This window comes from Dermacentor albipictus, chromosome 10 (assembly GCF_038994185.2).
Source record: "Dermacentor albipictus isolate Rhodes 1998 colony chromosome 10, USDA_Dalb.pri_finalv2, whole genome shotgun sequence".
Taxonomy (NCBI): domain Eukaryota; kingdom Metazoa; phylum Arthropoda; class Arachnida; order Ixodida; family Ixodidae; genus Dermacentor; species Dermacentor albipictus.
The window spans coordinates 11,530,728-11,551,768 of NC_091830.1; the positions used below are offsets into that span (position 1 = coordinate 11,530,728).

The 21,041-nt window shown below is 46.1% G+C and overlaps 2 protein-coding genes across 10 annotated transcripts in view; one reads left to right on the plus strand and one right to left on the minus strand.

Moving 5' to 3' along the window:
• The window catches only part of LOC135917927 (uncharacterized), a 166,889-nt gene that overhangs the window by 55,160 nt on the left and 90,688 nt on the right, over positions 1 to 21,041 (plus strand). The gene's annotated exons all lie outside the window — the stretch shown is intronic.
• Positions 18,069 to 21,041, minus strand: part of LOC135917906 (gastric triacylglycerol lipase-like) — a 59,785-nt gene continuing 56,812 nt past the window's right edge. Inside the window, exon 14 of the mRNA XM_070527596.1 lies at positions 18,069 to 18,546. Coding sequence (XP_070383697.1) covers positions 18,292 to 18,546 — 255 coding nt within the window. The 3' untranslated portion in view covers positions 18,069 to 18,291. The remainder of the gene's footprint in view (positions 18,547 to 21,041) is intronic.

Here is a 21,041-nt window from a genome sequence, read left to right on the forward strand (position 1 = left end):
CTATCATTCTAATAATATGCAACGTTCAAGAAATACCATGAAACAATCTCAACGTTCACGTGATATGTAGCTGCTTGACGAAAGCGAAGAACAAAAAAAAAGCCTTGTGTAGAGTCCCAGTTGATACTTCCCCCACTGGAGATTTCCACAAAACTGATTAAATATACAATCTAGCCCCATCTGAATTAATTTCCACTGCCACTTGGATCATATAGCTCTAATTGCAGAGTTAAAATGCGACCCAAACTAGCTGAAAATCTTTTCAGCAGTCCCCAAACTCTGCCAGACTAAACTTAACGTCAACGAGAGCTTGCATTTGTCTCATTCTGCATTCGGTTTGTCAAATCAAACTCAACGAAACCTGTCTCAACACGCCTTCGACGGCTGCGTTCGAAAGAGGCAGCTCAAGTGGGGACGAAGCAAGCTCAGACAGAAGGGGGTACATTAGATTTCCGAAACTGCTTTTTCCGTTCCTGATGCTTGGGGATGCTTGATGATACTAGAACAGAAAATTTCATCTTGATCGACAGTCGAGAATATATTGCGTTTTGCTGAGCACGTGCTTAAAGACTCGAACTGTCGCATTTATCGTTTGAAGCGACTTGCGGGGTTTTTTTTTCGTAAGCTTACTGAGTAAATAAATGACATGGTGATTTGCGGCAAAATCAAGCAACAGGCTTTGCGGAATCCTTGATAAACATTGAAGGACCACGGGCGAAAATTACTCACACTGACATGCGTGCGAATACTTGATCCGTTGTGTAAATCCACATAATAGTTTGCTGTATAGCAGCCGGCACGGAACACGTACTCAGCAGTGTCGGCCTCACCGTTTTTCTTACTGAACCCCGCGTGCACCGGATGCACGTGGCGCCGAAACCAAAAAAAGAAAGTTAGGGAGGGGAGTTAACGCTTGAATGACATATAAAAATGGCAGTCATGATTTTATGCCATCCTCCCAGCGCCGACATTACCTAAAAGCATGGCCTTCGAGATTGCCTACAAATCTTTGTAGCAGCAATGAGCTTTGGGTTTGTTTTCGTAAACCGGCGTTCCCGAATTTTGTCAACGTTGGTGCGTCCTCGGGACTCGGAAGTCCTTAATGCAAAAATATCCCAAATACAGTTATGTAGCCTACTCGTATTTTTGACGCCAACACGTATATAAGGCAGCCCTATTTGGCTGTCAATAGTCCAATCTCTCAACCCTGCCCATAATTGCTATCGCAATATAAGGCTTTTTGGTTCATGTGAATTCCCGTCCAAATTGGCGAATTAATGTGTGTTAGAAGAATTTATCAAATACTCTCAAGTTACTTCCCATTCTAAATATTTTTCGGCTAACAGTACGAGCTGTGGATGTAGTGAGTACACATGTCCTTCAGAAAAACATATGTTAATGATGTACAGTAAAACATTCCTTACACAAACGTAACGAGACTTTTGACGGAGTACTAAAGTTCTTATTTAGACATAAGCTAGAAGATATGCTAAGGGGCACTTAAAATATTCTATATACAAAAGTAAGAAGGTAGTCTTTTAACGGTGTATCTAAAACATTCTATATACAAAAGTGAGAGCGAAGTCATTCAACGGTGTGCTTAAAGTAGTCTTTATACGTATGTAAGAAGGAAGTCGTTAACGGTGTATTTAAAATATTCTTTATACAAACGTAACAAAGAAGTATTTTGACAGTGTATGAACAAATGTTACTAGAATGTAAATGTAAATAGACTGTCAGTAAAGTAAACTTTACTGACATTTCTTTACTTTACTACAATTCGTAAATTGCAACACGTGGCTTGAAGTTTCTGCAAGCTAGTTTCTGTAAGCTAGTGGATTATGCATTTCCGCTCTTTGTGCAGGTAATATCCGATCCTTCGAGCAATTCATTTTAAGGACTATAATTGTGCTATCTGCCACATGCAATATTTTAAAAATATATTAGGCCTAAAAAAATGGTTGTGGCTTAGCTAAGGTTAAGTCCAGGATGCGAAGCATACTAGCCTTTATTTTAGTTGTTGAACCACTGTTTAGCCTGGTGAACTGCTGTTGCTTGGCTATATTTGGTTCGGCTAGACGAAGAAACAACTCATGCGTTACTCTGCTTCGCCTTCAAGAGTGGAACGCGACAGCGTTCCCGTCGACCCGCCTAGGGGTGTAAGACAATGGGCTACAGCACAGCGACTACGCGCCCCGCATTGGACGCGGTGAGCGTCGAGCAACGCAGCGTTCGGCGCGGCAACGAAATGTGCGCCTGAGCAAGCGACGCACGCCTGAGCCTTAGAAACAGCTCGTTTCTAAGGCAACACCGCATTCACTAGAGGCGCTTTTGTACCGCTTTGAAGCATCGTACTCGTGGCTCAGTGGTAGGGTCTCCGTCTCACACTCCGGAGACCCTGGTTCGATTCCCATCCAGCCCATCTTGCAAGAGTTGAGCGATAGCTACCTAGAAAATCAGTCTCTGTAGCACGCCGCAACCTTCGCTTCTCATTCCAACGAGCAGCTCTGTCTCCAGGAGGCATCTGACCTCGTAAGTGTCCAGCAGAGGCAAGCGCAGCTGCTTATATACCGCCGCGACGCCACGAGCGACGGCGCGAGTTGGAGCCCCGTTTCTCCTCTGTCGTGACGTCACGGTGTCACGTGGTATTGAAGGCGACACCGCCGCGCCTGAGGAGCTGGGTTGAGCTCTCGTAATATGCTTCGCATAAAAGAAAGAAACATACGGTACACCGCATAGCTTGACCCAGCTGCTGTCGCCGCGGACTTCGCTGTGCGACCATGCTCATCTGACCTAAATAGAAGAGTGTCCTAAAACCGCGCACATGTCGTTTTTAACACGCGGCCTAATTTTGTGCAAAACGAGAGCAAGGTGAAAGCAGTAGTTAACGTTTCGACAAGTGGACTTGTTTTTTTTTTCAAAGTGCAATTGTGGAAACGTTGGCTCCTACTTTCACCTTGCTTTCGTTTTGCTCGTTGTCGTGAATATCCATCTCCCGCATTCCCCGTGGTTTCCCTGTTCTAATTTTCATTAAAGGTATTGTTTCTTAATTACCGGTGGGAGCTGGGGTGGTGTCGCTATTTTGGTGGTGTTACCAGGATAACTCACAATTTGCCGCTACAGGATTAGTACTGTTCGATTATTTAACAATTTAATTTATTCACCTTAGGGTGCATGCTGCAAATGCGCAATTGAAGCCGCTCAATTCAGAAGTGCATTTTCGGGCAGAAATTGCTAGACCCGTAAAAAGACTAGTTGCTAGCACAATCTGAAAACAGATAGAGCAAAACAGGTATTAATCTCGTGATTTGTTTTGAGTGGACGTGACTTGACAGTTCTCTTCGGCTTCAGCTCTCCATTTAAAAAGTGCGTTTCGAAGTACTCAACTGAAAGGCTAATAAATTGGTGGACATTTTTTAAGGAGCTATCTGCAAGATCTACGCGATATTTCATGTGCTTTATGTCAGTCTTTCTGTATAAACCATCCACCAAAGTAAGCGGAATTTATTACCTGCCATGGGCATTTTGTTTAAGGAAGGAGAGGGGTAGTTCTTCACTACGCAGGCCAACACCAATTCCTTTCCTTCACTTCGTTACTTTACTGTTAGCATTTCCTTCCGAGGATGAACGCACACCAACCTGCCCAGGTCGGTGTGCATTGCAGTATGCAGCATATCGGGTTGATAAAAAAGAACACTTGATAAAAATAAGAACATTGGAAGATCTGGACAAGATACGATAAGGTATTTGACGGTCTTTCCTTCGTCTATCGCTGTTATGACGAACTAATCTAGCGCGACATGTCATCAAACATGTGGCTATTATGATGCAACTTCTTTCCGACACCTACAAGTTCCGCAGATGGAAGGCAGCTTTCCTTGCTTCATATTAATGTGCGCAGTTTAACGAATTAAACTGAGTCGATTGATACATTGCTGGATGACCTGAATCATCAGTTTGAATTTTTGTGTTTCACTGAAACGTGGCTCTGTGATAAATCTGCTAATGTGCATTTTCCTAGTTACACGTGTGCTTCTGTGTCACGAAGTGGCAAGAGAGGAGGGGGCGTTGCAATATATGTGCAAAATAATTTTCAGTTTGAAGTAATATCCGAATACTCGCTTGTAGATCATCACTATGAAAGCTTACTGATAAAATGCACCAATTCGATGTTACATGTAATTTACAGACCTGCTTCTGGTAATGCTAATGAGTTCCTTGCATACCTTGAACAGATTTTGCATTACCTGCTATGTATTGGTCTCGCCGTCATTGTTACCGGCGACTTTAACATCAACTTACTCTCAGAGGACAGCAATAAGCAACGTCTTATCGACACATTTTATTCTTTTGGTTGCCAAAGTGTCATTGATGTACCTACTAGGGTGACCAATAAGTCTGAAACTTTGCTAGACCTGTGCTTTACAAATTACCGTGTTGCTCAATCAAATGTTGGTGTATTAACATCACAAATAAGTGATCATTTGCCCATTTTTATGTTTTTCACGCCGCACTGTTCCCATCAAAACCGCTTCAAAGACCATTATCCTTTCTTGTATAGAAAAATAACTGGAGACAAAATTGTATTTTTTCGGCAGCTTGTTGAGGAAGCACCTGGAGTACTGTACTACAAGAGCCTAACCCTGTCGTGGGATATGACACCTTTACAGAAAATGTCAAAGGATTTTATGACTTAGCATTTCCTCTTGTTGAATTTAAGAAGCATAAGAAGTCCAGAAAACCGTGGATTGACGCTCCCTTATGAAGCCCATAAAAGAACGTGATAAGCTGTTTGCCTTGTTCATAAAAACAAAAAACATTCCTTATTTACAGCAATATAAGAAGCTCAAGAAGAAGTTAAATTCCGATTTAAAGCGAGCTCGAGCCATCTACTATGAAAACAAGTTTAAAGATGTTTGCAATAATTCTAGAAAAACTTGAGGATGTGTCAAAAGCCTCACGTCGACAGAAACGACCAATGATATTTCGGAACTCATGATACAGGGTGCGCATTACTCAGGTACGGCACTTGTTGACAAATTTAATGAACATTTTTTAAAAGCCGGGATATCTGAGAACCCCGACACAAGCAACACTGATTGCACGTCATACATTACGCGTTGTGCTGTGTCGTCGATATTCCTCGCTCCCGCTGCTGAATTAGATATTCATAATCACCTGCAGAAAATTAAAAAAATGATAGTGCATGTGGCATAGACGAAATAAAGCCTCAGCCTATAAAAGCGACTTCTCATATCATAGTTCGGCCACTCTCTTACGTATTCAACTCAATTCTTTGCACCGGAACGTTTCTTGATAAACTAAAGATCGCAAGGGTGACAGCAATTTTCAAAGGAGGCGACAAAGGCGACCTTGGCAATTACCGTCCGATCTCAGTCTTGCCGATATTCTCAACAGTTTTTGAACAGGCCATTTATTCTAGGTTTTCTAAGTTTTTTCAACAAAACAACATAATAACTAAGCAGCAGTGTGGCTTTCAAAAACTAAAATCTACTGAAGCGGCCCTATTGGAAACAAAGTATAAAATTATTGCCAACTTCGAGCAAAAACTGTTTACTTTAAGCTTGTTTCTTGATTTCCGTAAAGCATTTGACTCGGTAAAGCATGACATCTTATTAGACAATATGTATAAGCATGGTATTAGAGCAGTAGCTTTAGATCTGGTTGAAAGCTATCTTAAAAATCGCGTTAAATACACTGCCATTAATGACTTCAAATCTGGGATGGGGCATATAACATGCGGCGTTCTTCAGGGGTCAATTATTGGGCTGCTTTCTTTTCTAATTTATGTAAATGATATCGTAATGTACCACCCACTCCACATTTAACATTATATGCAGACGACACCAGCACTTTCTTTTCCGGCATGGAAATAAAATCATTACATGATCAGGCTAACGATTGGCTGCAGGAACTGTCAAAATTAACAGTTTAGAATTAAACATAAAAAACAAAGTATGTTATATTTAGACCTCGTAATAAGCGAGCTCCTGACGAGAACTTTCTTCATTTTCGTAATCAAGTAATCGACCGAGTTAGATCATACAAATTTCTTGGTATTTCTAAGTTTTGAATGTGCATCAGCTTTCGCATTTACGGTGACATCAGAACAGCATTATCTTGGATGTTGCCGATGTTCCGATGTCGCCGCTCGGATGGGCGGGGTGATCCAATGTCGCCATTCTTCTTAACAGAATTGTAACACGATACGTAAGAGCATAAATCCATTGCGAAAGTTTAGGTTATTCTGATGAATTTACCCTCTTAAATTAATCTCTTGTGTCGCGGATAAAAAAAAAACTCTGGAGGCATCTCCTGAAATAAACCAGGCTGCAGCGATCTTTTTAAGAGGCCTGTCACCAGGGCACGAAGCAAATTTAGGTTATGTGCTGAAGTCGTTACGTGCCCTCTAAGGAGTGTCATACCGCAAGAAATATTCAAATTAGTTTATTAATAGCAGAGATACAAATATTTGTAGTGACGCGAATTCACGATTTCCGGAGACGAGTGTCCCCACGAATACAGACACTCTCTCTCCACTTGTCTCGTGTAGCCACATGCACATGAAAATTGGATTTCACCGCTCTTTCTGTGCATGCGTGAGGTGCAGTGGTTACGAGAGAGAGAGATCTGGGGACTTTCTGTCCCTTCACATTTGTCTTTACGTTTGCTCCATTAGTCAGTGTCCGTCCCTTGCCAAGATGGCAACAGAGAACCGAGGGTATCCGTGGCTGGCGCGGCGAAGAAGCCGTATCTGAGGTTAGTTTGTTGTAACGATGGCATAATAAATTCTGATAATCCCAGGGGGTTACGTTTGTAAGTAAGGTGTCTTGCAAAGCATTAGTGCATCGAGCCGATGCCTTGTTCATTGGTGTCGTTGAGCATACCGCACAATTCAGGAGATTCGCGGGAACGGAAACATTTTACGAATTCAACTGTCTGTACTTTGTATGTGATAGTAAGAAAACTGAACTTCGTTAAGCACGTTATTAGCGCACATCATTGTGACCGCTGTACAGCGACACTGGCAAAGCATTACACTGCGTTGATGTTTACGAAACCGCTTCGATGAATTGATACACATATGGTATCCTGTATGTTAAAGTAAGAAAACTGAATGTCGTCATGTAATATTTCGTAGCCGTACATAGACCCTTGTGAAAGCTTTACAGCTACATGGTACATGAAAGCTGTACATGTAAAATATACAGCTGTACAGATTTCATGTATATGAAAGCTACCACGTAGTTGATGTACAGCTTTCATATCACAGCTTTCATCTACAGCTTTCATGAAAGCTGTACATGAAATCTACCACGTAGTTGATGTACAGCTTTCATATCACAGCTTTGATCTACATCTTTCATGAAAGCTGTACTTCAAAGCTTTGGTTTGAAAGCTGTACATCAACTACGTGGTACAGGTTCGTAGTTATTCCGAGGCGTTCGTGCGCTTGGAAATAATCAGTGTCCCTCCACGGAAAGACTCAAATATAATTAAGGAATGCGTACCAATTCCCGTTAACGATTTCAGACACGTAGCGGGCAAGGTTGGCAAAACAAGAGCTCAAATCACTGCAGCCTCGTCCGAAATAGCTATGAAGGCCTGGCAGCACATTTATTAGGTGTATCCGTGATTGTGCAGTGTCGGGAGACGTCACGGCGAACGCCGCGAGTATCGCACTGTATCCCGTGACAGTGACCCCTTTGCATTCCTGGTATGCTTCACCAAACCCCAATGCATTGCGACTAAGCTCACAGTAGGAGCCGGCATTATGCAGCTTCCGAAGCTTCTTCTCTGTGACTGCGGATAGAAAACACACACGTTCAAAAGGTTTTCGTCGATCTTTACATCTCTTTATTGAATGAAAAGGACTACGTACGCCTGTGTCCGTGAGTTAAAAGATTGATGAATACTCTTGGCTCTTGCAATGGCGACCCTGTGGAGCTGGATCCGGCCTTATCGAAACACAGCCGGCTCATCAGTCACAAAGTAGGAGCTGAAGGGAACACTAATGCTAACATTATACCTCATTGTTAGAACTCAAATTCTGGTTAACTAGTGACAAAGGCACTGCAATAAATATTGAAGTGGTGTTTTAATACGCAGCGCTTATGTGGCGCACAGGAGAGCAATAGGCGAGAACAATGTTTTGAGATGAGGTAGGAATGCCTTCATCTGGCTGTCTAGTTAAATGTTTATTATTTGTGTAACATCAGTGCACTCACTTTCTTAAGTCTAACGTTTACTGTAGCTTACAGCTACAGTCGATGCAGGTGCATCTTTGCTGGAACCAACCTTCGATTTATCAAATAATGTTGGCATTCTGTCGATTTAAAGTCCAGGGTTTGACGAAAACTCGTCTGGCGAGGAAAGAACATGGCTGAATAAACGTACACTCGCCAGCTGAAAAAAGATGCCAACTTCGAGACTTGAGGGACGCAACCTGTCGAATCTTCGTCACGGCTGACCGTCCATGCTTTTCGCGAAGGGCAATGAAGTCTAGGGTTTGACGAAAACTCGTCTGGCGAGCAAAGAACATGGCTGAATAAACATAGACTCGCCAAGTGAAAATTCAGTTGGCGAGCGTACGAGTGTAGTTGGCGAGTGGCGAGTGGCCAACTCAGTTGGCGAGTGCACGTTTATTCAGCCACCTCTGCAGTTTTACCAGTTTTGCTCTTGTCCTTTCTGGATCTGGAAGATCTTACTGAATGCATGTGTATCAGAGTTTGTCCTCCATCAAATTTAATGACACATTTCACCTCGAGATAAGCACCACAGCTCGATAACCGCAGGATACTACTCATGGCTCAGTTCACCTGAGCGCTTTGAATGCAACTATTTTCATGAGGTACCTAACTCCTCCTTTTGCGCACTCTTGTTGCTAGTGCATATGTACTCAAACTGCTACTCAACACGTGTCTGTGCATGTGTATCTCCGTGCACTGGCAACTGCCACAATAATTCACATGATGCTCAAAGATGGCACAAACGCTTGGTGCATCACAGATTAGTGCCAGAGAAAGGAGGATATGGGCAATTCCTTCCATTCATACCACATAGCAGTGCACCTGGCAGGCATGAGATATTTCTACTGTGTAAAAGCACTTAGCTAGAGCGATGAAGTTGGTATGCGATTTCCTAGTTTTAGTCCCTCCTGACATCGAAGTTATGCCTCCCCTTGTGCACGAATAAATGCGCTAGCAGTCTCTCTGCCTACTGTACCAAGTGTAACATTCTGGGTGACAGTACTTTTTTGTATTCTTCATTGCATTAGAAAAGTGAATTTCTTCGCATAGAATAATCCTGAACCTTTACTTTCACACTGTAGGTCACTGCTTAAAGCGAAAGCTGTTGAGCCAAAATAAAATTGGCTGCACAAATCTTAACGTGCCTAAACAGGAAATGCAGTGTCCTTGATTTTTACCATGCCATTGGTGGTACGCTTGCACTATTTAGCATGAACAATCTGAACAGCGTCTCCAAACAAGGAAATAGCTTGCGCATCACAGTGATGTCGAGTCTGGCGCTATATGCAAACTTGAAATAGATTATGTTTGCGATGGCTGATGGCATCCTGGCTCTTCATATGACCCTTGTAAGGGCAACAATGGCAATACACATGTATAAAAGAAGAGCAGTTTTATTGCACTGTGGTACTTTATGTGTACCTACCTTCAAGCAGAAAGATGTCCTTGCACGTCGCCTGTGTCAAGTCAAGGCGGCCACATACTTAAGGCGGGAGTGCGATTTGCGTCGTACACATTTAACGGCAGGACGCCAAGAGATACGATCACCCACAATTAACCCCAAATAACGGTGTTGTCGCACCCAGTTTATAGGCGTTTTTTCAAGATGCAGTCGGCTCATTGTTCGATGAGCGCGTTGTTTAGGGTGATATGCTATTGCAGCCGACTTAGCAGGCGATATGAGCAGGTCAATTTCTCCCAAGTACTCCGAAGTAGCGTTGATAGCTCTTTGCAAGCTTGCACGAAGCGGCCGATCTCGAAGATAGCGCAATGCCGGGCCTACCCGCGGCGGAGGTGCAGTTCCCGATGAAGGGGCCCACATACACAGCTTCGCGGGTCATTTTTCACAGATTGGAAGGGTAGTGAGATGTTTCTTACATCTTTTACTTCGGTGTTTGCGTATGTTTATGTGTATATCTCTGATTTTCAAAACAAAGAAAAAGCTGTCTAGAGATTCCCTTTTGCCAGTTTGGGCTTCTAAATTCGCCAGTCATTCTTTCCCTCAAGGCGTCTTCTACAGCCTTCAGCCACTCGTACACATTTGTTTATAATTGCAGCGTATTGTATTTCTGTCTGCAAAATGTGTACATCCTGTGTCGCCTTTAGTGCTATTTCATATTGCCTGTTCAGTGCGAAGAGAATTCAGCCCCGTTTTTGCTATCAGGCTATCAGCTCTACCTTTCAACAATGCTGCAGCGTAACTGCTAAGACAAAGTGTGCAATGCATGGTGTGTCACCGGCACGATGCGCCGTCACCACCGTGCATCGCACACTACGATTTTCTGAGCGCAGGAGGAAGACGAAGTGCTGACAGGAGGAAGACGAAGTGCTTCTCTTGCGGAACACATCTCGCCCGTCTCTGTGTTTTTCTGGACTTCTTACTGCACCTGTGGGGTCTACCGCCCCCTCCATCGCGGTGATGGATGTACAACACCCCGAGGATCCTCCCGGTTCCCGTTCACCCGCGGACATCGGTTCGAGGAAGCGAGGAAGTACGTCAAGTGGTAGCGAGGACACAGAGCTGTACTGCGCATCAGGTTACGAGTCCTCGGAGGACAGCTTTCGACTTGTCCAGTACCGCAAGGCCAAACGAAGAATTATCAACTCATCTTCGGCGTCCAGCTCGAACACTGTGAAAACAGCTCCTCAGCGATGGCCTCACTCCATCCTGTTTGTGCCACAGAACGCTACCGACAACCTGCGCATCCTGAACAGGCAAGCACTCTCCATGTATCTAGAGAACACCGTGCCAAATGAGATCAAGGATGTCAGGATAAATACTAGACGAAACATCCTGGCAATCGATGTGATGAACCCAAGTGCACTGACCATACTACAACATGTAACGCAGCTGGGAAACATCAAGGTCCGATCCATCGTGCCAACGAATGGTGCCACAATAACTGGAGTCATCTATGACATTGACAATGAAATATCTAATGCAGACCTCCCAATTCTCATAAAACCAGCAAGCGAACACAACGTGATTGTGCATGTTGGTCGCCTCGGCAACACACGTTGTGTGAAGATAACCTTCAAAGGCGACTGCCTTCCACCCTACGTGAAGGTCGGCCACTTTCGCCACCAGGTTCGACCATTTATTCCAAGACCAATGCAATGCTTCAATTGTCAGAAGATTGGACATGTGAAGGGTGTTTGCAGAAATTCGGCCGTGTGCCCTCGATGTGCCGAACCCCATTCAGAAGACAACTGCAGCGCAACCACGTTCAAGTGTCCTAACTGTCAAGGTGATCACTGCGCCTCTTCCAAAGACTGTCCCCAGATCAAGAAAGAGTTCACCATTCTTAAGCAAATGGTGAAAGATAACTCTACCCACAAAGAGGCCGCTGAGAAAGTACGGCGAAGACGACGTCACCGACAACGGTCTTCACGGCGGAAAACATCAAGCTTTCAGGAAAAGTCCCCTCGTCAAGCATCATCATCAGCGGACGTTTCCAGCACTCCGATCACCAATGTTGGAAGGGAGCAAACTGCCAGATCTCTCTCCACAAAGGAATGGCCGCCACTTCCGCGTACACGACCGCCAGAAGAGCCGCAGAAGAAGCCGCCCCCAGTACAGCAAGGCGCTGTATCCGAGGAGTCGCGGCAAACAGATGAGCAAGTGATAGCACTTATTAGGCCTTTAATGAATGCCATTCGCGTGCTGCTAAGCAACATGCACACACCGTCTGCCAGAAGTGCGCTTCAAGTACTGGACGCTCTGAGTCCGGTGCTTGCAACCCTTGAGTAGATCATGGCTCCACAGGCACGGTCTTTTAGGGAAGAGGTCCGACAAGCAGCTATTTTCCAGTGGAATGCCCGCGGACTCAGACCGCGCCTTTCGGATTTCCGTCGCTTCGTGTTCGCCAATATGTTTCCCATTATCGTCATTTGCGAGCCGAACTTATCGAACAAAATCAGGCTTTCTGGATATGAATCATTTATGTCGTCAGCTGTTTATGAAAACAGTAAGGTTTTGGTGTTCATTCGCCGTGACCTCACCTACACTCATCAGCCTGTACCACCTAATGACAGTAATCAATATATATGCCTAAACGTAAGGCAAAAGAATCTGGCCTTCACTTTTGTAGGCGCCTACCTATCTCCGTCAAGTCGATTTGATTACAAAAGGCTACGAGACATCCTTTCCTCAACTTCCAATCCCTGGGTCATCACTGGAGATTTCAACGCCCATCATACACTCTGGGGAAGTCCGATCATCAACGCAAGAGGCAGAGCTCTGGTATCTTTCGCCTTCAGTAATGAACTTTGGCTGCTGAATGATGGAAGTCCTACGTTCTTACGTGGCTCCACGTACAGCAGCTGTCTTGACTTGGCTTTCGTCTCGCGAAGCCTAGTCAGACGTGCAGGGTGGTTTGTGGACATAGAGACGCACGGAAGCGACCATATCCCCACGTACATCAAGATCAGAGGATTGACCGCTTCCAAAATACGGGATACGATCCAAAGAGTGGACTGGCCTAAATTTCAGTCTATTATGGAAGAACACTGCGACGCCAATCCATCTTTCGACTTGGAAGAGGCAATCAAGAGCGTGGTGCAAGACACTATGCGTACTCTAACATGCTCCTCGAAACTTAATGATTATGATGTGGAACTAGAACGACTTCGAGCAATCCGACGACGTGCTGAACGAAGATACCGACGTACGATAACAATGGACGATCTACGGACCGCCAGGCGCACGCAAAAGAAGATACAGCGCCGGTTAGACAAGCTCGAATCGCAACGTTGGGCTGCCTTCTGTGAGTCGCTAGATCCACGCAAGCCTTTATCGCAACTATGGAGAACGGTGCGCGGACTGCGGACACTTCCCGTACAGCGATTCCCATTCAAGGCACTTGCCCTCTCTCAAAAGAGATCGGAGATTGACGTGGCAGAGGATTTCTGCGCCAGATTATCCGGCCAACTCACAGCTACCAACATTCCATCGCCTTCGAGCAGCTGTCCGCCACCACGTGATCACCGGTTGGATCTACCATTCTCGATCCACGAACTTAAGGCAGCATTAGCTTTGTGTAGCCGCACATCATCGCCAGGACCTGACGGAATTTCCTACCGAGCTTTGTGTCACCTGGGGGAGCGAGCGAGAGAGGTTCTTCTTGAGGTGTACAATGAATCTTGGAGAAATGGCACGTTACCAACAACCTGGAAGACAAGTCGCCTTGTTCCACTGCTGAAGCCTGGCAAGTCGCCGTTGGAGCTCTCCTCATATCGCCCGATCGCTTTGGCGAGCTGTGTGGGCAAAGTATTGGAGAGGATGATCCTAGGACGCCTGGAGTGGTACTTGGAGTACCACAACACCTACCCAGATGCCATGGCGGGCTTCCGACGCGGTCGATCATCGATCGATAACGTCGTCGACCTGGTCACCTACATTCAACATGAGAAACGCCGTAAGCGTCTCTGCGCATCCTTATTCCTCGACGTTAAAGGGGCGTATGACAACGTTACGCATGAAGCCATCCTCTCTGCTCTCGCAGAGGTAGGAGTGGGTGGTCGGATGTTTCAATGGATACGGAGCTATCTATCCATGCGATCCTTTTTTGTAAGCACCGAGGAAGGCCATACTTCTCTACATTATAGCTACCGCGGCGTCCCCCAGGGCGGTGTACTTAGCCCCGTGTTATTCAATCTAACACTAATTGCTCTCCTTGAGGACGTGCCAACCACAGTCAGGCTATCAATGTACGCGGATGACATCTGCATATGGACATCTGCAGTAACACGCCTACAGCTGCGAGCGAGAATTCAGAAAGCCGCGACACAAACTGCTGTCTACCTCCGTAATCGAGGCCTCGAAATTTCCTCCGAGAAATGCGCACTGGTGCCATTTACGCGCAAACCCATGGCAAACTACAGTGTAACGATAAATGGCCAAGTAATACGACGGGTCCGATCGTACAAGTTTCTAGGTGTCATAATCGACAGGGACTTGTCATGGAGCCCACACATATCTTACGTGAAAAAACGGTTGACAGGCATATGCCACCTGTTCAAATTTTTCGCTGGCAAGACCTGGGGAATGTCGCCTAGTGCCATGTTACAACTGTACAGGGTGCTTTTTCTGGGATTTCTGCGATACAGCTTGCCAGCAATAAACAACACAGGCAAAACGAATCTACGCACTATACAAAGTCTTCAGGGTCAAGTGCTCCGGATCTGTCTAGGCCTGCCTCAGAGTGCTTCAACAGTGGCTACGATAGCAATCGCTAGAGACCACTTTGTCAAGACCCACATTGAAATTGAAGTACTCAGGACCCATATAAGGCATCTAGCCAGGACTCCTCGTCACCATTTAGCCTTTCTACCAGCGGACAGGCCACACACATCTTTCAGCCAAACGATAACTGCATATGATGAATCATTGCCAGCTTGTTTCACTCCGGCTGCGAGACCTTCGATCCCTCCATGGTGCCTCGCTCAGCCGAAAATCAACCTCGCAATACCTGGTATCTCGAAAAAAGCTGATCTGTCATCACCAGCCCTTAGACAGCTCACGCTACTATATTTGTACGAGAACTACCGTGACTCTACGCATATTTACACTGATGGATCTGTCCTTCCAAGCAGCTCCGCGGCGGCAGTCGTCATACCAGCGAAAGCTACAACAATCAAATTTAAGACGACCCACGCGACAACATCGACAGCAGCAGAGCTCGCAGCGCTCTTTACTGCTCTTCATCACATTGGTGATGAACCGCCACACAAATGGACAATATTCTGTGACTCGAAGGCGGCACTGCAGTCTCTACTGTCACCTTTACGACGCGGACCGCACGAACAACTAATATTCCATATTACAGAGACATTACACCATATAAGTGATGCAGGCCACGACATAACCTTTCAGTGGCTTCCAAGTCACTGCGGGATTGTCGGCAATGAACGGGCGGATCACGCTGCCCGCTCAGCCCATACTGAGGAGTGCCACGTCCCCATTCCTCTTTCTAGAACTGACGCTGCACGGAAGCTCCGCCTACTTGCTCGGCAGTGCACCGCGTCGCAATGGAATGAGCCACATTTAAGAAATCCGCGACTGCACTCGCTTGATCCAACATTAAGTCTTCGAGCGCCATCACAGCTTCGCCGTAGAGACGCCACGCTTTTATATCGACTTTGGTTGGGCGTTGCCTTTACTAAAGCCTATGCCTTCCGCATAGGGATGACCGACACCCCAACCTGTGACCACTGCGGCCATGACGAATCAATTGGCCATATTTTGTGCACCTGCCCGCAGTACAGTCCACAGAGGGCATGCCTCAGCCAGGAACTAGACCAACTGGACGACCAACCGCTATCCGAAAAAAGAATTCTGCAACATCGAAAGGACCTACCGTCACAGAAGAAGGCCGTGCAAGCGCTTTTGCGCTTCTTGCGATCTACCGGCCTGTGTGAACGACTTTAACTGGAACGCCTTTTATGTGTGTGTCTCCATGTGTGCGCGTTCGTTTTTTTTTTTGCGTTTCCCTCTCTGTCATTTTTCTAACCCCTATCCCCCATCCCCAGTGTAGGGTAGCAAACCGGAGACTCATATCTGGTTAACCTCCCTGCCTTTCCTCTTCATTCTCTCTCTCTCTCTGAGCGCAGGCTCTTCATGTTCTCCTACACTTTGCGTAATTTCGTTGAACTACAGCGGCCTACATTCGACGTAAGTTTATGTGCCACGTGAAAGGTTACTAAGCCAGCTGCCGACGAAGCACGTGTCGTAGCTGTGTCTACATCGCAGAAAGCAAAGCCAAGCGGTGTGCGGAAACAAGTCGCGCACAGCTTCGTGATGCGTTCATTTATTGCCTCCACAACATGTGCGTGCCGTGTACTGCGGTGCTAAAGGGAAACAGCAGCCGTTTCGCTTCCTGCGAGAGGATGCGACTATAGAGGGCGTTCCAGCTAACTTTAGCCAGATTTTAAAAATATGGAAATGCCACGTAGCTAGACCTACCAAAGGTAACGTTGTTTTATGTCGGTCGATGATGCTCAAACTATGTTTTTTTCATGTCGCCTAAAGAGATAGCTAGTCTTAATGATTTATTAAACTTCACAAATATTACAATTAGATTAAAAATGTCAAGGAGAAAATTGTAGAGAGTGACATGAAAAACTACCGATACAGCTTTCTGTTGCTCAATGCGTGCTACCTCAAAGCGTTTCTCCGATCGTGAAAGAAGCCCAACGAATACCGGCGAAGTGCCTCGAGCGGCCAGTAGCGCGGCAATTTTGCGTGAAAATTTTGCGAAAGTGTGCGAGGGTGAGTCGGCGGTCGCTGTTTAATTTTGCGCACGCACGCAAGGAAGGAAGGTGGGGAGGAAGCACGCTTTCTTCCGTCGCGCGCAAGGCTCTGAGAGAGGGTAAAAAGTGTGGCCGCGTTCTACTCCGGACGGCCTCAGCGACCGCGCGCCCCTGCAGGGGGTGAACATCTCGGAGGCCATCTGCGACGAGGACAGATCCCGCCGTGCGCTCTATTTTCGCGGCTTAGTTCGCGTAGCTGCGAGAGGCAGCACGAAGGTAAATTCGCTCGCGGCTGCTGCCGCGCTTCCTCACTCCAGCATTATCAGAGCTAGTTTGCGCGGTCACCTTGTGAGATGTGTTCATGTTTCCTTCTGTGCGCGTAACACCATGCATGCCTGCTAACTTATTTATTATGCCTCTATATGTTTACAAGCTTATACGGCCGGTCTTACTTCGTATAGATGTCCGCTGATTTGCTGTGGCAATGTTGCAATCATTATGCTTCGCCTTTCGGGCGGAAGTCCGACCTTTCTCCTTACGCTATGCACTAAGCAGACAGAAACTTGAACGCACGGAGGAACGAACTAGGGTCATCCCTACGTTGACGTGACCGGGAGCGTCGCAGGGGTGTTGTAAGCGTCACACCTCGATGCTGCGCACAAGATGACGCCGACGGGAAACCTTCATCGTTAGCGTCCAGTAAAATATTAGGCAACGTTAGTTCACTGCCCGTTCCGCTATAAGAGCAATGCATACACGCAGCGTCTCAGCAGGGACGCTAATGTGTGTGTTTTAATGCATTCGCATTAAAAGTATCAAAGTGGTAAAAAGTGTGTGTGGGCGGTGTGGGGAATAGCCGGTTCATGTTAGAGTATATAGGGGATATGTATAGTGCAACTCACGTTGGCATTCTCCGGAGTACCGCCATTTGCACTTCGCTCACCGGTGAAGCACGGCGTGTGTTGAGTGAGGTCCCGAACACTTTGCTTTGCAAAGTGGTGAACGCGGTTAAATAATAAATCCGGGAACTCAAAGAAGTGCGACGTGATGCTGACGCATTTCTCTCGCATTAATCGATGCATCGCTGCTGAATGTGTGCGTGGGGGAGTGGGGAGGAGTAGGTGGGCCAGAGAGAGAAAGAGAAGTGATAAAAGAATGCAGAGAGATTAAGCAAGCCGAACCCGGTTTGCTTACCCACGCCGCCTGTACCATGGGCGGAAGGCAGAACGTTCGCTCCGTGGTCTGGCTGCACACCACGCCGACTCAGCAAAACCTTGACGGCGCGCCCACTTGGCTTTATCGCTTTTGCAGCCAATTTACTCCGAAATATTAAAGACCCTGTAACCCTCAGCGTATGCGCTCCGGTGGTAGCGGGATGGCGTGACTACGGCGGCGCCGTTGACTGCGTGAATGCATCACGAGCTTTCGTATAATTGCTCTCACAGTAAAAAAGAGAAAGTAAAAAGAAAACGTACACCACGTATCTGAAGCATTTCCAGCGCCTCAGATGAAAAAGAAGCGCCGTAGAAGAACACAGAAACCACGGCAGAACATGAAAGACGCTCGTCTTCAAATACTTTTACTAGCATTTAAAATTACAACCTATCGTAAGTCAAGCGGCAATATACTCAAATACCCTGAAGTACTGAAATTTCATATGTAAGCTTTCCGTGTACAGCACTCGGAATAAAACATTTCCTTTGGGACTCCAACAAAACAGCGTTTCTCGTGAGCGGCAGTCCTTTTTCTTGTACTTGGAACCAGAGATCCCTCACTCGCTCTGTCCAATCTGCTGCTTCACAACGTCGATGGCGACATTGTGCAAAAAGTCGTTGCTTCTGTATCCAATGGCAAAGTCTGCGTGACCGAAGTCCTTCTGTGGAACCACGCGATGCAGGATAACCCTCGATCCGAGTCTGGCGACCAGTCCTTTGACGTCACGCGGGTCGGCGCCCTGGTCGCCGTCTGACGAGAACAAGGCCCACGGAGTTGTGATGCGTTCCAGCGGATAGGACGGCGGTGTCGCCTGCGAATGTGTGTGGAAAATAGGGCATGCCAACATCAACAAGTGCACTAGTGAATGTTTCAAAGCAATTTCGTGCTTACAGGCTGCATTCGACATAACTGTGCCCCGTTTCACACTTGTGTAGAAGACAACGCCGCAGGAGATGCGCGCAAGTAGTGCGGTCATAAATGTCTTACTCCGCGCGTTCCACGGTGCAGTTGCTCTCGACCCCGCGACACTTTCCAATGAATAACTAATGCATATATCACAACTTGCGAACGTCGCGCAAGTCAAGCCTCGCATTGTTTGAGCACCTTCGGGCTTTCAGTATGTGATGTACTACTTTTTGGTGGCGTTTCGCGAGTGGTGCGCGGCGGCCGTTGGTCGCAGGAACGTGTCATTCCGCTCGCCGTGTGGTAAAAATAGATTGAGGTCTGCGACATCTTCAGTGGCGTCACATTTTGCGACATAAGGGTGTCGCAATGTTACATGGAATTACGTAATAGATAACGATATCTTTCTTTCATATGCGACGCGCTATTTTTCAGTCTCTTGTCTTCAACCGATTTTACTGCATTGAACTGCGCGGAGTACGGCGGGCTTACATGTTGCGCTCTCTGCGCAGGACACAAAACACGCAAAATGCCTCGACCGGTCAGTCGCGCGGAAGTTCTGTGTGCATTTACGGGCTTCTTTCGCTCTCGGAAAAACACTTTTGTGTAGCGCGTATTAACCAACAGAAACCTGTGCCGGAAGTTTCTCATGCCGCTCTACAATTTTCTCATTAACATTTTTATCTAATTATAATATCTGAGTAGTTGATTAGTTAAGACTAATTATCTAATTAGGCGGAATGAACAAAATAGTTTCAGTATCTCCAAGCGACGGCAAACAACATTACCTTGGTTCTGTTCAGCTTCGCGGCAATCGAATATTTTTAAACTCTGACTAAATCTAGCGGGGACACCCTATACAATAACGTAAAGTAAAATTATTTTGTTTAGTTTTTGTTATTGCTGGGTATGTCTACTGTAACGAAGCCGAAAGCTGTAATCGATGCAACGTTCGGTTCACAAGAATTTCGGTTGGAATTTTTCAGCAAGCATAGTTCATCCCGTGCATATATATTCAGCCTTTAGTGATATACAACTGTGGAGACGAAGTGAGGGAGGGCAGGCAGGCCACGAAGCGAAACAATAACAACTGTGTGATGGCATGCATAAAAGAAAAACGTCGCGACAAAGTTGAACCTGCCTATACGCACTGTGTGTGGCATGGAAAGATCTGTGGCGTCGATTTTCGAGCGTTAATTTAAGTACTATAGGAATAAACTTTTGCATCAAATAGGGTTTCGTTTTATTCGTAGGCATCGCTGTTTCAAGATTTCTACGCTTATAGTTCCCACCCTTCTAGACAAACACAAGAGACAGTTATTACTGCGTGGTTAGGCGCAATATCACGACTGTATCGACATCCCATGGCATGGTACCACTCCTTTATGCAGTCTGCCCTTTCAAGCTTTATGTAGTGTTAGTCTATAGCCAATAAGCGTTCGGTATCGTCCATAAAATCATTCCATTCCTCGAAGGTGAACAATAATGTCCAGCACTCGCAAATACAACATATAAGAGTGCCTAGTTGAATACAACGATGCCGGAAACAACGATAACAACATTACTTCTAAAAATAACTTGGCAAGTCAAATATCTGGAGCATACGCGTCATATAGACTACAATATACACGAGGTGCGTAATGCGATATGTCAAGATGCAGTACCGCCAATCCTTTTAAAGGGAACATCCAATTTGCAGTCAGCCTAACAAAACTTGAAGTCGTCGTCAACTTCGTAGGAAAAAAAAATAAGGCTGACGTGTCACTGAGGTAGGCGCATATTAGTAAAAAAATATTTATATGGGCTTGTCAAAAGTGTGCCCGTAATGAGTCCAGAAATACTGATCTGATGTTTCCTTTACCATTGGCCCGCCGTGGTGCTCTTTCATCAAACCTAACCCGTCGTGGTTGCTTAGTGGCTGTGGTGTTGGCTTGCTAAGCACGAGGACGCGGCATCGAATCCCGGCCATGGCGGCCGCATTTCGATGGGGGCGAAATGCGAAACACCCGTGTACTTGGATTTAGGTGCACGTTAAAGAACACCAGGCGGTCCAAATTTACGGAGTCCCCCACTACGGCGTGCCTCGTAATCAGAAAGTGGTTTTGGCACGTAAAGCCTCATAATTTAATTAATTTTTTTTCGTCAGACTTAGCGCTTGCGCCAGAAGAACGTGCAAATCATCACCAAGCATTTAACCGTACAGTGTGCGGTGAAGAAACCCATAAATTTGACTTAGAGGTACGCCGAATTGAACCCGTTGGCACGGGTTCATTGCCGTATCACTGCACGGACAAACAACGCCACCGAGAGGACACACGAAAACCGATAGTACGAACACTCGTATTGTCGATCTTCTCTGTGCTATTTGTTCGCTGAGTGTTGGGGAGATCAGGAATACTAACA